The 16872-nt window shown below is 41.7% G+C and overlaps 1 protein-coding gene across 1 annotated transcript in view; it reads left to right on the top strand.

Annotated features, from left to right (window-relative positions):
* The window catches only part of RB1CC1 (RB1 inducible coiled-coil 1), an 89313-nt gene extending 77237 nt beyond the window's left edge, over positions 1–12076 (top strand). The window contains 4 exon segments of the mRNA XM_032222379.1: positions 1305–1363; positions 2937–3064; positions 3534–3604; positions 11122–12076. Coding sequence (XP_032078270.1) covers positions 1305–1363; positions 2937–3064; positions 3534–3604; positions 11122–11199 — 336 coding nt within the window. The 3' untranslated portion in view covers positions 11200–12076.
* Positions 12077–16872: the final 4796 nt, after the last annotated feature.

Here is a 16872-nt window from a genome sequence, read left to right as displayed (position 1 = left end):
TAAGAAAAACACAACAAAGAAAATGTTCTCTTTTTATTTTAAAAAAAGGATTTATATTAGCTTTATTTAAAAAATACACAAATATGCAATGAGTAACTTAAAGATAGTTTTATGGTTTTGCCACTTCTTTAGCAGTTATCACTACTGCAAATATCCCTTGTTTAGTGGCTGCCTCATTTAGCAACTGCTCATTGGTGCAACTGTAATAAAAAAAAACAGACACAGTGGATAACTTGGGGGTCGTGTTGGGAGTCAAGGCTCCTGCTCAAAGATGGCAGCCATATCTAGGAAGGTCTTTGTTCAACTTCATGTTGTGCACCAGTTACTCCCTTTCATGGATAGTTCCTGAGCAAAAACTACCTGTACTTAATTTCAATTACTAAAGCAACCAAAATACCGACTGCACATTTTTCTGGTAGAATATTAAGAAACCAAATGAATTGATGATGATTATGTGCCATCAAATCATTTTCAACTCCTAGTGATCACTATGATTTTTTTCTATAATGATCTGTCTATCCAACCTATTCTTTCAAATCTTCCAGCTCATTATTGCTGTAACTGAGCAGCAAATGGCAAATGTTTTTAATTAGGAAGATTTCTAAAATATTTTTTTTTCTCAGCTCAGGTTTTAGATATACCACTAGTATAAGGATTTGATTTCGTTTCAGGATCCTATTGATGTCAGTTTGAATCCAACTTCCTCCAGGGTTATTTGAAAAGGCTCTCTTAATTTTCTGTCTCATTTCATTGCAGACATATACTGTAGTCTAGGTTCTCTAAATGAGAATTTCTAAAAGGGTTGATAAAAAGGTATTAATCACATTTATATGTTTTAAATGAATGGCATATATTGTTACTGCTGCAAACAGTAAGTCAACCCAGATTGGTTACTTTTTATACCACCCCAGTTAATAAATCAGAAAAATATTTTTGCTCCGGCATTTCGTGTTTTGTAGAATGTTGAATATAAAAATGGAGTTGGCAAGGAATCTGGATAAGTGCAAAGTATAAGTTATAATGTAGGACGTATGATTGAAGAAAAATGTATTGACATTCATAAAAGCATAAGGATACATAAAAGTCAGTTATAATAGTAAGGACTAATTTCTTTTATCTTCATATGATGAAATTGCTTTAAATTTATAATATATTTTGTCCAAACAATAGATAAAAAGCAAACAAAGACATTTTTCTTTTTTTTAATGTCAGTCTGTGACAAGATTAATCAATATTAACTTATGCCTAGAACATGCTTTATCATATTTGCTATAATAGGAAAATAATAGTAATATATTTTTCAGATGTCTCAAAGCATGTCTTCAGTTTCTCTAAGACATTCTGAAAAAATTGCTATCAGAGAGTAAGTACACATGTTGTTAATTGTGAAATGTTCTTTAAATTAATTCTTCTTAAAAATAATATTGTGGTCTTTAATACAGAAATCAGTATGTCTGAAAACTATTGAGTGGGTTAATTATTTACATTTGTTTATTTGCAAAATCTTGAAAAAAAAATTGAATTCCTTACCTGCACAACTTTTTAAAAACTTAATAAAAGTTACCATGCAGTTTTTGTTGAGATACAATGTAGATACAAGTTAACCTGTACAGGAATTTGTAAACAAATACCAAAAAGTATGCATGTGTACATACACACACTGTTAATTAAACTGCTCAAACTGTTGACATTTATATTTATTATTGGTTAAAAAACCTTAGTCATTTTTATAAAATCTTGAAGCCATCCAGAACTCCACAGGAATCCAGCAGTTTTGCTGTGCACTGTGAGTAAATTCAGTTGAGATATGCATCTAGCTCAGACATCCCAGTTAATGATTTGTTGTAGAAATTTCCCTTCTGTAAAATGATACTGAAAGGAATAAAACAATCCAATTTTTGCTGTTTTGTCTTTATTGATTCCAAAACCTAGCCGTTAAAAAAAACCTCTCCAGTTGTTTTATTCTTTCCCTATTAGATTATGGCCAGTTGCAGTAATAATTGTTACTGATTACGGTACTAGAAAATACAAAATATTTCATCCTTTCCAAATGTCTTTCTCTTAGTGAACCCAGCATTCTTATTACTTCTGCAATATATTGTTGCCAATAAAATCACTAAGGACTATTTTTGAATCCTCATTCATTATGCATAGAGATTTATCTCTCTATCTGGAACAGTGAAATTAGAATAAAAACCTATTATGAGTGTTTTGCCATTTTGCGTATTTCCCTGGATCTTGCATTTAGTAATTAATTTATTTTCTGAAAAGTTTAAGAAAATTAAGATATATCATTCCGGGGAGGTGAGGGGGACAACAGTTAAGTGTATAGAATAATGTTTTCTTTATGTAAGAAACAGGGAACTTCTTGCTTATCAGTATACTTGTGTGTGTGTGTGTGTGTGTGTGTGTGTGTGTGTGTGTGTGTGTGTATATACACATACATACATACATACATACACACACACACACACACACACATACACACACACACACATGTGTATATATATATATTTAACCCACTTATCAATAAAAACTTCATGCTTAAAGCACTGGGATTTCAAAATGATTAGCTTTCATTAACTCATATTAGTATACATCAGAGTTATACATATGAAAACTTTTTTTTATATTTTAGATAATTGTGACTAGAATTGTGCCACAGTGTCGTCTTCAGTTACCCACCTACCACTCCAGAATGTACCTTCTGCATTAAAAAAAAATCCCTTTCTTAAAATTACGAGTTTGCAAAGGAATTTTTTTCATTTGAAACTGGAATTTCATGATTTACAGTATATTTCTATGAACCACAAAAATAAATACTTAGGATATAATCTTGTGTTTGGTTACTTTGGGATTTTCTTTAAAGTATATACATATTTGCTCAATATTGTATTATGTATTGCCTGCTTAACTTTTTCTTTTTTAAAAACTAGTTTTCAGGTTGGCGATTTGGTTCTCATAATCTTGGATGAACGTCATGACAACTATGTATTATTTACTGTTAGCCCAACTTTGTATTTTTTACACTCAGAATCCCTTGCAGCACTAGATCTCAAACCAGGTGAGTGTGGTAAGTGTCAGCACTTTGGAAAGTGTTTTTATTATATATTTTTAAAAAAATGTTTGAACTATTGTGTACTTATTGGCATGTATAATATATAATTATAATTATGTATAAGCACAGCTAAGTAATGCTAAAAACTTACAACTATGTTTAAGTAGAAACATTTAATGTAGAAATAAATATGTCATAATATTTATATTGTAATATAATATTTTTGGAAGTCCTTATTGTCTTCATACCATTTACAGATAGGAAAGAGGAAAAATTATGTGTCCTCTTATCAAAATGGTATTACTTACATATGGAAGTTTTTTCCTGTTAAATGGTTAAATACATAGATATATAACCTTGAACAGTATTATAAAGATTAGTGTAGTTGGCAGTTGCATATGTATGTATGTATGTATGTATGTATGTATGTATGTATGTATGTAATGTTTTCAAGTAATGAACGTTTTTCTTGTAGCTTCTGGAACATCTCGAAGACCTTGGGTGTTAGGGAAAGTAATGGAAAAAGAATATTGTCAGGCAAAAAAGGTAAGGGTTCAATTATTTGATTAGTCGTGATTCAGTTAAATTATATAATAGAATTTGACCATTACCGTATTTTCACCCATATAACCCGCCCACGCAAATAACCCGCCCACGCAAATAACCCGCAGGTTTTCGGGATCGTGTAAAATATTTTCCGTATACCCCGCCCACGCATATAACCCGCGACGAGTAAGGGAGAAGGGAAACTGCTGAGATCGGGGGGGGCCCAAAAGAAACGGAGTAAGAAGCCTGCGCAAGCTGGGGAAGAGTTGGAGGAACGGAGAAGGGAAACTGCTGAGATCGGGGGGGGGCAAAAGAAACGGAGGAGGAAGCCTGCGCAAGCTGGGGAAGAGTTGGAGGAACGGAGAAGGGAAACAGCTGAGATCGGGGGGGCAAAAGAAACGGAGGAGGAAGCCTGCGCAAGCTGGGGAAGAGTTGGAGGAACGGAGAAGGGAAACTGCTGAGATCGGGGGGGCAAAAGAAACGGAGGAGGAAGCCTGCTCAAGCTGGGGAAGAGTTGGAGGAACGGAGAAGGGAAACAGCTGAGATCGGGGGGGGCAAAAGAAACGGAGGAGGAAGCCTGCTCAAGCTGGGGAAGAGTTGGAGGAACGGAGAAGGGAAACTGCTGAGATCGGGGGGGCAAAAGAAACGGAGGAGGAAGCCTGCTCAAGCTGGGGAAGAGTTGGAGGAACGGAGAAGGGAAACAGCTGAGATCGGGGGGGCAAAAGAAACGGAGGAGGAAGCCTGCACAAGCTGGGGAAGGGTTGGAGGAACGGAGAAGGGAAACTGCTGAGATCGGGGGGGCAAAAGAAACGGAGTACCGTATATACTCGAGTATAGGCCGAGTTTTTCAGCCCACTTTTTGGGCTGAAAAAAGCTGCCTCGGCTTATACTCGAGTCAGTGAAAAATTTGCCCAAATGGAGGAGAAAAAGGGGCGCCCCTTTTTCTCCTCCATTTCGGGACCCAGTGGAAGTTCTCTGCGCGAGGTGAAATGGCCGGCAGCAGCCTCACTCTCCTGCCGTGGCTTCCATTTCAGTCGCGCAGAGAACTTCCACTCGCTTCCCGGGCTTGTGTTCTGATGAGGGGGAAAGAGAGGACTTTCCTTACGCCCGCATGAGAGCTGGACGTAAGGACTTTACCCCATTGATGAGGCGGGCGGCGCGGATTGTAGCAAGGACGGCCGCCGATCGCAGCCTGGCTGCGCTGGCGGGGACGGGCGGGGCGGGGTGGGATGAGACTCCCCACTCGCCAAGATGGTAGGACTCCAAGTCCCATCCCCTCCACCCGTCCCCACCAGCGCAGCCCCTGCCGCATCAGCCGGAATCTAATTTCCCCCTCATCAGAGCTCGGCGCGGATTGTAGCAAGGACGGCCGCCAATCGCAGCCCGATTGCGCCAGGGGGTTCCGCTGGTTGAAAGAAAGTCCTTCTTTGCACCAAGCGCTTTTCCCTCCCAACTAATTATAACTAATTATATTAATTAGATAGATCAGTGTTTCTCCACCTTGAAGACTTGAAAATATGTGGACTTCAACTCCCAGAATTCTGGGAGTTGAAGTCCACACACTTTCAAGTCTCCAAGGTGGAGAAACACTGAGATAGATGATCCACTGTGTTTATTTTTGGAAAAAAGCGCCTCCTGCTCTGGACTGCCGGGAACGCGATCGCGTCTCTCTCTCTCTCTCTTCCCCCCACCCCCAGCTGTTCCCACCCGGGAATGTTCTGGCGGGCTAGGCGGAGGGTGCGTGTGCGTGCATGTGTGTCAAGGGTGGGGAGGCTAATAGGGCGAGGTGAGATCCTGGCGGGGACCGCATTTCACCCGCCGAGCTTCCTTTTCCCCCGTCTTTTCCTCCGCTCGCCGACTTCCTTTCTCCCGTGGCTGACAGGTGGGTGGGTTTCCCTCCTCCTCCTCCCTGCTGGACGTGGATCTGCGGCGTGGGTGGCCGTCCTTGTTGCCCGCCGGCGGCAGGTCGCGGCAAAGAGAGGGAGAGGGAGAGAGAGAGAAATGCCGCCGCTCCCCGGCTCGCCTCTTTTTCCCGGGATCACCGTGATGCTTTGAGTTTTCCTTCTGCGGAGGTGGGGTGGAAAGAAGAAGAAGTGGGGCCCTTCCCCGCTTCTTCTCAGACTACCTAAGCGTTGGGTGCGCTGTCCCCATCTGGGCAAGTAGTGCTGACTCATCAGGTGTCTGGGAACGGGTGGGGCTGAGGAGCGGCTGGGGGTGGGGGGTGTTTCACAGAGCGGCTGGGGTGGGGGGTGTTTTACAAAGGGATGAGGTGGACTGAATTACCCCCTTGTATCTGCTGGCTGCAGCCTTCTGTGTGCAGAGTCCAGACACTGCTGACTCATCAACATGAGGTCACCCATAAGTATGCTCTGCACACACACAGACACACACACAAAAAAAGGAATGGGGGCTAACTAGGGTTAAGGGGAGGAAAGGAAAAAGGGGGACCCAAACAGATAATCTGCTGATTCATCATTTTGGGGGTAGTCAGACTTGACCTCGGATCCCCTTTCTTTCAGCTGTTTTGTCTATAAGCCCTTGTGACAGTTGCTGACCCTTAGCATTACTGTAGCACTGTGTGTATTTATAGGTAGGGAAGAGTGTGAACATGGTAAAAATGGTTTATGGGGTCATTGGGAATCCTTTGGGGAATGAATGGGAGAGCTGCTGGGATGTCCTTATACTCTGTGCACACCGATGCTGACACTCTTGTTTTGGATGGTAAAATTGTAGGTCCTGAAAACCTTAGCTTTATGGGAACACTCCTTCTGTTGCAGTGCATGTTGTCTCTTAGACCAGTGTTTTTCAACCACTGTGCCGTGGCACACTAGTGTGCCGTGACATAGTGAATAGAGAGAGAGAGGATGTGTATAATTAAGGTGACCAGACGTCCCTAGCAAGGCCGTGGGCTGGCAGTAACCGCCGCGGCCAGCTCCCTCCCCCCCCCCGGTCAAAGGTGTCCCTCTTTACCAATCTGAAAATCTGGTCACCTTAATCATGAGGTGAGTGAAGTATTTCATTGAATACACCGGTATTGTGTGATAATAATTTGTTATCCAGAGCAAATTTTTACAATGGCTACTGTATATTTAATGGGCACAGGCAGGCTGTATATGTTATTCAATGGGCAATGGCAGGCTGTAATTAATGGACACAGGGCAGGTTGTATATTCAATGGGCACAGGCAGGACACTGGTAGAATGTATATTATGAGCCTATGAGTTTTGAAGGATTTTAACTCTTGTGTTTTAGCTTGGTTGCTGAATGAGCTAAGGTTTTTGTACTTTTAAAGTTATTGTTGATACCATATTGTTTTATTGACCCTCTTTTCCACTTACAGAGCTAGTTTACTGTTTTTCTTTGAAATAAATATTCAAAAACATTATTGGTATCTATTTTTATTTTTGAAATTTACCGGTAGCTGCTGCATTTCCCACCCTAGGCTTATACTCGAGTCAATAACTTTTCCAGTTTTTTTGTGGTAAAATTAGGTGCCTCGGCTTATATTCGGATCGACCTATACTCGAGTATATACGGTAAGAAGCCTGCACAAGCTGGGGAAGAGTTGGAGGAAGGGAATATCTTCCCGATTCCCCCATCTCCTCACCCGTAGAACTGAAACGAGAGCTGCCCAAATATCTCCCGGCCCTTCAGGGCTGCCGTGGAGCTACCGAGAGGGATCCCCTTTTGCCAATAGCTCCATAAACAGAGGGAGAAATGTGTAAAGGGCCCTGATGGGGAGGAGGGGGAAAGGTCCAGCATATAATTTTTCCCTTTTGAGCTCCCAACCTGAGCAGTTAAGGAGTTTTACTTCTCCGTGGGAAGTAGGAAGAATGAGGCAAAAAGCACTTGAACCTTTAAGCTCCATAAACCTCAGAAACGTTTCCTACGATAAAGGAGGGGGAAAGGTCCAGCATATAATTTTTCCCTTTTGAGCTCCCAACCTGAGCAGTTAAGGAGTTTTACTTCTCCGTGGGAAGTAGGAAGAATGAGGCAAAAAGCTTGACAATTGGAAAGGGCCAGGAATGAAAACGAAGGGAGAAGTTGGGGGGTTGGTTGGTTTTTCTTCTCCCTACGATAAAGGAGCCGGATTCTCCCTTCCTGCCATTTGTTCTTTGCCAGGGAATTCAACGCTTTGCCTGCAAGGATCGTGGGAGAAATGGGGGATTTTACGGGGAGAAGGGCTCTGGTTCATCTCAATGGGCAGAAAGTAAGAGGGAGGGACCCTTCCTCCCTCCCTTCCATCTACCTTATTTTATTTTATTGAACTCCGTGGGAGGAAAAGCTCTCCTAGCCCCGCTCTGAAGTGAAGGAGTACATTCTTCCACGCTACGGCAGCCCTGAAGGGCCGGGAGATATTTGGGCAGCTCTCGTTTCAGTTCTATGGGCGAGGAGATGGGGGAATCGGGAAGATATTCCCTTCCTCCAACTCTTCCCCAGCTTGCGCAGGCTTCTTACTCCGTTTCTTTTGCCCCCCCCCCGATCTCAGCTGTTTCCCTTCTCCGTTCCTCCAACTCTTCCCCAGCTTGCGCAGGCTTCCTCCTCCGTTTCTTTTGCCCCCCCGATCTCAGCTGTTTCCCTTCTCCGTTCCTCCAACTCTTCCCCAGCTTGCGCAGGCTTCCTCCTCCGTTTCTTTTGCCCCCCCGATCTCAGCTGTTTCCCTTCTCCGTTCCTCCAACTCTTCCCGAGCTTGAGCAGGCTTCTTTCTCCGTTTCTTTTGCCCCCCCCGATCTCAGCTGTTTCCCTTCTCCGTTCCTCCAACTCTTCCCCAGCTTGAGCAGGCTTCCTCCTCCGTTTCTTTTGCCCCCCCCGATCTCAGCTGTTTCCCTTCTCCGTTCCTCCAACTCTTCCCCAGCTTGAGCAGGCTTCTTTCTCCGTTTCTTTTGCCCCCCCCGATCTCAGCTGTTTCCCTTCTCCGTTCCTCCAACTCTTCCCCAGCTTGAGCAGGCTTCCTCCTCCGTTTCTTTTGCCCCCCCCGATCTCAGCTGTTTCCCTTCTCCGTTCCTCCAACTCTTCCCCAGCTTGAGCAGGCTTCTTACTCCGTTTCTTTTGCCCCCCCCCCCGATCTCAGCTGTTTCCCTTCTCCGTTCCTCCAACTCTTCCCCAGCTTGAGCAGGCTTCTTACTCCGTTTCTTTTGCCCCCCCGATCTCAGCTGTTTCCCTTCTCCGTTCCTCCAACTCTTCCCCAGCTTGCGCAGGATTCTTACTCCGTTTCTTTTGCCCCCCCGATCTCAGCTGTTTCCCTTCTCCGTTCCTCCAACTCTTCCCCAGCTTGAGCAGGCTTCCTCCTCCGTTTCTTTTGCCCCCCCCCCGATCTCAGCTGTTTCCCTTCTCCGTTCCTCCAACTCTTCCCCAGCTTGCGCAGGCTTCCTCCTCCGTTTCTTTTGCCCCCCCGATCTCAGCTGTTTCCCTTCTCCGTTCCTCCAACTCTTCCCCAGCTTGCGCAGGCTTCCTCCTCCGTTTCTTTTGCCCCCCCCCGATCTCAGCTGTTTCCCTTCTCCGTTCCTCCAACTCTTCCCCAGCTTGAGCAGGCTTCTTACTCCATTTCTTTTGCCCCCCCCCCCGATCTCAGCTGTGTTTTTTTTTTAAACCAAAATGCTTCAGCAGTGAAGCCCTTTCACAGAGCAAAGCAGAAGAAGGGAGAGGGGTGTGTGTGTGTGAAAACGGAGCCACAGCCGCGCCGCCGCCTCTTCCCCTTCCCTTTCTGCCGGACTTCCAAGCCCAGAGAAGGCGAGGAGCTGCAGAATCCGGGCTTCCTCTCACCTCCTGCTTCTTCCTGGTCGCTTCGCCCATAGCCAGGGGTGGGGTTTTCACGAAGGCGTCCCGAAACCCAAGCAGGGAGAAAAGGGAGAAAAGGAGCCCGAGCCGCCGAGCCAGCCCACTGCCCCGAGGAAAGTGGTGGTCCCAAGCTCTCCCTTTACCGGTAGTTAATCTGTGTAAAATATTTTACGTATACCCCGCCCACTTTTATACCCCGCAGGGGGGGCGCTGTGCATGTAAACTCTTCCCCAGCTTGAGCAGGCTTCTTTCTCCGTTTCTTTTGCCCCCCCCGATCTCAGCTGTTTCCCTTCTCCGTTCCTCCAACTCTTCCCCAGCTTGAGCAGGCTTCCTCCTCCGTTTCTTTTGCCCCCCCGATCTCAGCTGTTTCCCTTTTCCGTTCCTCCAACTCTTCCCCAGCTTGAGCAGGCTTCTTACTCCGTTTCTTTTGCCCCCCCCCGATCTCAGCTGTTTCCCTTCTCCGTTCCTCCAACTCTTCCCCAGCTTGAGCAGGCTTCTTACTCCGTTTCTTTTGCCCCCCCGATCTCAGCTGTTTCCCTTCTCCGTTCCTCCAACTCTTCCCCAGCTTGCGCAGGCTTCCTCCTCTGTTTCTTTTGCCCCCCCGATCTCAGCTGTTTCCCTTCTCCATTCCTCCAACTCTTCCCCAGCTTGCGCAGGATTCTTACTCCGTTTCTTTTGCCCCCCCGATCTTAGCTGTTTCCCTTCTCCGTTCCTCCAACTCTTCCCCAGCTTGAGCAGGCTTCCTCCTCCGTTTCTTTTGCCCCCCCCCGATCTCAGCTGTTTCCCTTCTCCGTTCCTCCAACTCTTCCCCAGCTTGCGCAGGCTTCCTCCTCCGTTTCTTTTGCCCCCCCGATCTCAGCTGTTTCCCTTCTCCGTTCCTCCAACTCTTCCCCAGCTTGCGCAGGCTTCCTCCTCCGTTTCTTTTGCCCCCCCCCGATCTCAGCTGTTTCCCTTCTCCGTTCCTCCAACTCTTCCCCAGCTTGAGCAGGCTTCTTACTCCGTTTCTTTTGCCCCCCCCCCGATCTCAGCTGTGTTTTTTTTTTTAAACCAAAATGCTTCAGCAGTGAAGCCCTTTCACAGAGCAAAGCAGAAGAAGGGAGGGGTGTGTGTGTGTGTGAAAACGGAGCCACAGCCGCGCCGCCGCCTCCTCCCCTTCCCTTTCTGCCGGACTTCCAAGCCCAGAGAAGGCGAGGAGCTGCAGAATCCGGGCTTCCTCTCACCTCCTGCTTCTTCCTGGTCGCTTCGCCCATAGCCAGGGGTGGGGTTTTCACGAAGGCGTCCCGAAACCCAAGCAGGGAGAAAAGGGAGAAAAGGAGCCCGAGCCGCCGAGCCAGCCCACTGCCCCGAGGAAAGTGGTGGTCCCAAGCTCTCCCTTTACCGGTAGTTAATCTGTGTAAAATATTTTACGTATACCCCGCCCACTTTTATACCCCGCAGGGGGGGCGCTGTGCATGTAAAAAACGCATATAACCCGCGGGTTATATGGGTGAAAATACGGTATTTTTCTGAGAGAAATAATACAGCTCTTTTCCTACTTGCATAATTGTTCAATAAATGAAAAAGACTTGGAAAAATATGAAATGCCATGTTCTACCGACTTACAAAGTACCTAAAATGTCAGCATAGAGCATGTGCCCATTCATATATGCAATGCAGATTACAAAAAATATTGTTTACAGTTAGTTATAGATATGTTGCTACCCTTAGAATAATTTTCTTTCTTTCTTTTTCTTCCTCAGGCACAAAACCGATTCAAAGTTCCTCTGGGTACAAAATTCTACAGAGTAAAAGCAGTACCATGGAATAAGAAAGTATAACACATGAGGAAAACTCAACTCAATACCATATTTTCTGGCTAGTCCCTCAGTGCCCATTCATCAATTCAAGTAGCAGGCCATTTTTTTTTATACAGAGGTCATATGACAATGCTCCCTAGTATGATCCCTTTTTTTAATGTGTTATATTTTAGAAACAAGAAATTCATCATAATGTCTGGCCTAATTGTTCCGATTTTTTATTCAGATAACTTTAGAAATGTGGACCAAAAGAGTTCATTTTCTGAAAGGGCAAATCTTACAAATCATGGCTTGTTTACTAGCCATGTTAATTGCCTGTTTAAATATACATTAGCTCATATTAGATGTTAAATGTTAACTACCATTACCAGCATCTGTCCTTTTGTGAAACCATTATCAAACTACTTTCACTCTTTAACAGATTCTTTATAATATGTATAAAACCATCAGTTATTTATAATACGGGAGTGTTCATTGCATGCAGATAGTTTTCTTCAGCATGAGTTTGCCTCAATAGATGAAAAGGTAACTCTTGCAACTTGCTTTATTGCATTAAAAAGCTGTTTAATATAAGAGAAAGGAAAAAAAAACCACAGTATCTTGCTAAGCTAATATGGATCAGTCTTTGAAGTTTTTGAAGGGTTGATCACAGATCTTGAAAGGAAGTAGCTATGCTCTTGTATTTAAATGAGACACCCTTCCCAGTCCTCAGAGAAGTCTTGTATTGATCTATTTAAAAGAAAAATCATATTAATGAAATTGTATTTCATGGCTAAGGTTCAGGGAGGAAAAAAACCATTGTACATTAACTATACAAAGATCATTTAAATAACAAATTATTGTACTGTAAAAGACATGTAGAATTTTAAAACAATAAAGATTTGAACCTGTAAATGTTTCAATGGTCTACATGCTTTTTAAATTCTACATGGTAGGGCAGTCCTATCCATGATTGTTCTTGTAAATTTTGAAGTTGAATGTATAAGATACTTTGTATAAATATTTTTTAAAAATGCCTGTAAAGTAGTTTTCTGAAATGTTCCATGTATGATCAAGCTAATTATTTTAATAATCATTTATGTTTGCACAGTAAAGACCTAAGTAAAATTATCTTAAGTAAATTACAGGCAACATAATGTTTAAATCATTTCTCTTCTAGAATTCTAGGGTTCAGAGAGACCTTGGGACTTCTCAAACTATCCCAGACAAATGGCTGTGCAACGTTTGCCTGAAAACCCTACTTATTCATGCCCTACGGGCATTCCTGTTTATTTTGAGCTTGGATCTCTGTTTGTTAAAATTTCCAGTCTTAGTCTTCACCAAAAATGACAATCACGAATTGTTCTGTTAAAAAAAATACAGTTTCCCCATACTTATACAGAATCTTATTTTGTTTTGGCCCCTGAAATAAGTGCTTGGCATTATTGTCGGGAAGTCTTATTATTTTTGAGGTGCAGAAGACAGCGAGCACGGACACCTCATGGCTGCTGCTGTGTTGCAATAATTTTGGGGAAGGCTCATTTTCAGGGGAGGGCTTATTTTAGTGCATGCACTCAAAAGCCCAATTGGGCTTATTATCTGGGAAGGTCTTATTTTCAGGGAAACAGGATAGAACAACACTAAATATATTTAATGACCAAGAATTTATATAATATGACAAAATCATACTTTTTTCTAATCATTACATCTCAGTTCAGATATAATTATCACACTGTGATTAATAGTGAAATGGAAATAAAACATCTAACTTTTATGCCTAGTTTTAGTGAAGATGAAGCAAGTGAAGATCTTCAAGCCTTCTGTTCACGCAGCTCCAACCAGCCCTTCAAAAATGGATTTGTAATGCCTGCAATAAGCCATTACAGCAGAATCTTGCATTTTTCAGGGCTTTAAGTGAGGCATCTTTTGTTGACATTGAGTGCTTTGTTCTATATCATTTGGAGGACAAATGTAAGCATTTAAGAATTATTTTTATAAATGTTTTAACAGTAAGCACACTTTAATTAATGATTTATTACCATTTGTAAAAAACAGGAAGAATCAGGATTGAAGTAAAACGTAGCCTGAGTCCCCATCCTCCAAGGTAATGGTGCTGACATTACATTAGTGAAAGGTATGAATTGTTTCCCAAATACACTGCAGACACCATCACTGCTCAGCTAGCCAAAGCAGAATAGGGTATTGCATTCTGTAATGGGACACAGGTGGAAGAAAGAAGATGTTGTATACTAGGTTCTGCATGTGCAATCCTGTTTATTGTGCTGTAATAAGAAACCCGAAGCACAAGACATTAGTATATTCACGTATTATTGCTTCTCATTATTTATTATTGTAAGCCGCCCTGAGTCCCCTCAGGGAAAAGGGCGGCCTATAAATGTTTAATAAAACTAAAACTAAAAACTAAAAACTCATTACATTTGAATCCAAATCATTTTGCTCTCAATATTTTAAATTAAGAGCAAAAGGCAACATACATTTCTATAAATTTTAACCATGGGAAAAAAGTGCACATTTGCAGCAGTGTCTCAGAAAAACGTTAGGAACATTAAGTCATGCATTTAGAATGTAAATAACTTGTGATAATCTTAGTTTTTAAGGAATATTAGTCATCTGTTTCATTTTATAATCTTTGTGTGTATCTAAAATGGAACTTCTGTCAAACAAAACTGTTAACATATTTAGTAGTGATTCTAAACAGTCATCAAAAAATATTTAGTTTACATTCTTGTTAGATATTATAGCCTGGCTGGCTTATGAAGCTATGAATGGTATGTACTGTTATTCCATCAAACTCTACAATAATAAAACCACATCCATATTTTTATAATTCTATAAAGAACACATTACAGAATGAGGCAGATATATTAAGTGACTCAGTAGTTCCTTATAGAGGGATGGGGGATAATTCTCATTCTCTTACATATCTCAAATACTTTCTGATACGAACTGAGTGGTGAGCAAAAACAGTTTGAACAAAAATGTAATCAACTTTTTTAATTCAAAAAGTATATCAACTTCTATGTATGAAGGCTTCCATTTCAAGCTAGGAATAGGAAAAGAAAACTTCAGGGTTGTGTCAATGCTTCAAGCAAAATATGCTTTTGTATACACTTTAGAATATTGCAACCATCTAAAGCAGGGATGTCAAATTCAAGGCCCGGGGACCAAATCTGGCCCATTGGGTGCTTAGATCTGGCCTGTGGGGTGCTTAGATCTGGAAACAGCGAAGGGTTGGCCTATGGTGCATCTGCCAGTGAAAACAGCTGGGAGGACTGCCCACGGCTCTCCAGAGCTCTGTTTTCACTTGCTGAAGGTTGCAGGAGGCCAGCACAGCCAAAACAGAGCTCGGGAGCCCATTTTCACTGGCAGAGCGCTCGGGCCACCATAAGCTCCCCCAACATGCATGGCATCAAGCTGATCACACCCACCCTGGCCACGCCTATCCTGGCCTCCCAAGGTCAAACACAACCGTAATGTGGCCCTCAATGAAATCGACTTTGATACCCCTGATCTAAAGGATTGCACACCACTGTGATTTTGTCCTGTTACACAATTCAGTATGGGATTTCGTACACAATTTGCCTTCATTTTGTAAACTTTTGGCAAGCTATGACTCGCTGCCAAAAGAGAAATCATTTTTAAAAGGAGATATTTCACTTGATATATCTGCAGAAACTTCATTAGCAATGCACATAACCAAGATGGAGAATAAAATACATGTTTATGCATGAAAGGGAAACATTCACACTTTATTGAAACTTTCTAAGTAGCTGAATTATTTTTCTCTAAAACGTTTATAGCAGTATTGAAGGACATTTGATTGATTAACAAACCAAAACTATATTTTAAATATGCTGGTAGTTAGAAATGCAGCAGAACTGAAAGTGCCATCATATTATGGAATTTGCTGATTGGAAATACAGTACCATACAAATATACGTTAAATACTATAACTATAACAAAAGAAACTTAAAAAGTTTAATTTTCTCCTTAAAACTTACTCATTGTGACATTATAAAAAAACAATTATCTCTGGTTAGATTCATGTATCTTAGTTTATTTGAGCTCTAGACTGAATAATATGTCTCTGCCTCTTGGACCAAGAAGGTTTAGACAAAAAAATTATTCCTGAAAGCATTCCTACACTCATTCAGTTTACACAGCCAAATAACATTCAAATATACCGGTATTTCTAGCATGTTCAATGATATAACTTAATTATATTTTTTCAAGTAATCTATGTTTTTATATAATTTTGTAAAATTACGCTAATAAAAATAAAATCATAAATAAGCCAGGGTGCTTTTGTTTTTGTATCAAATTTGTAATAAAAATTACAGGCCATATTGATATCTATCTGTATAATTCCTTTTCAATGGTCTGCTAAAGCATTTACTGATAAGGGCACTTTTTGCTCCATGGGTGAACAATGGTTGAAGTACAGTGTAGGTGTGCTATACTACTAATAAGATTTATAAAAGATGAAATATATATTCAAAGGTAATCAAGTGAACATGTATATAGCTAAAACAAATTCAAAATACATAACAGTAGCCTTAAAAAAGCACTGCTCGATTTCTGCTTTCTGGAAATAAGAAGGAAATAGGGACATTATGAAATAAATAGTAACTGAATTTTGGCTTGGTTAAGATGGGCATTTTAAAGCTACAACTACAGGTAGTCCCTGACTTATAACAGTTCATTTAGTGATAGTTGAAAGAAACAATGGCATTAAGTTAAATTATAGAAAGATAGATATGAGTAAGAGTAAGGGAGATCACACATAGGGAGTTGCATGTTTAAAATAATATTTGTCCAAAAAGAAGCAATTAAAATTGATTTGTATGATATTTCATTACAGCAATATTAATAAGAAAACTGCAAAGCTGTGTTATTCCCAAACATTGCTGACTTGTGCTGCTATTGTTCCTGGGAACTTGAGACTTCATTGTTAGCATTTAAAAGTGATAGTAAGATTTTTAACATAGCAATCTAGTCCTATTTTTCAATTCCAGGAAACAACTTTTTCAGCTGTTAGAAGAAAATTCTTAGCTTGATCCAGGCCAGGTGAAAGAGCACAGAACAACTGCTTGAAGTGGAGGCAGAATTTATTAAACAGAAGAGGCAGCTTTGCAATTGAAGGTGGCTACATATTGAAAGGCAAGCATAGAAAGGAAAGTTTGGTCTTTGTTTAGAAAGCATGGGAAAATTATTTGTTTCAGAGGTGGGGAGGGGGTGTTGAACTGAGTCTAGTAATTCACCTTGATTCTGGAGTCTGGAGAATCTTTAGTGTGTATATGAAGGATTTTCGTATCTTGAGGGGATTTCTTATGGTTTTGACTGAGTTGCTGACATTTGCCTGTCTCCTGGCCAGGGACAGGCTTAGTCAGTTTCAGCCCAAGTGTCAAAACTGTATGAATGGAAAGGTTTAGGAAGTCTTTTTTTTTTTTGCTTTATTTATTTATGTTTTATTTATTTATACTGTTGGATGGCCAGGTTTGGCAAGTGGTTTGAGTAACACAGTGACGTACGGTGAGATTTATGGCTGGTGAGGCACTCACACAAATTTTTTTAGACTTGTGGACTTCAACTCTCAGAATTCCACAACCAGGCATGCTCAGTTCTGATTTAAAGTGACAGCATTTGTTTTTCTCCTTTGTGAAATAAGTTTTCTTCTTTCTTTTTCTTCTCCCT

The sequence above is a fragment of the Thamnophis elegans genome, chromosome 8, assembly GCF_009769535.1.
Source record: "Thamnophis elegans isolate rThaEle1 chromosome 8, rThaEle1.pri, whole genome shotgun sequence".
Lineage (NCBI taxonomy): Eukaryota > Metazoa > Chordata > Lepidosauria > Squamata > Colubridae > Thamnophis > Thamnophis elegans.
This window is presented reverse-complemented; position numbering and strand designations above follow the sequence as displayed.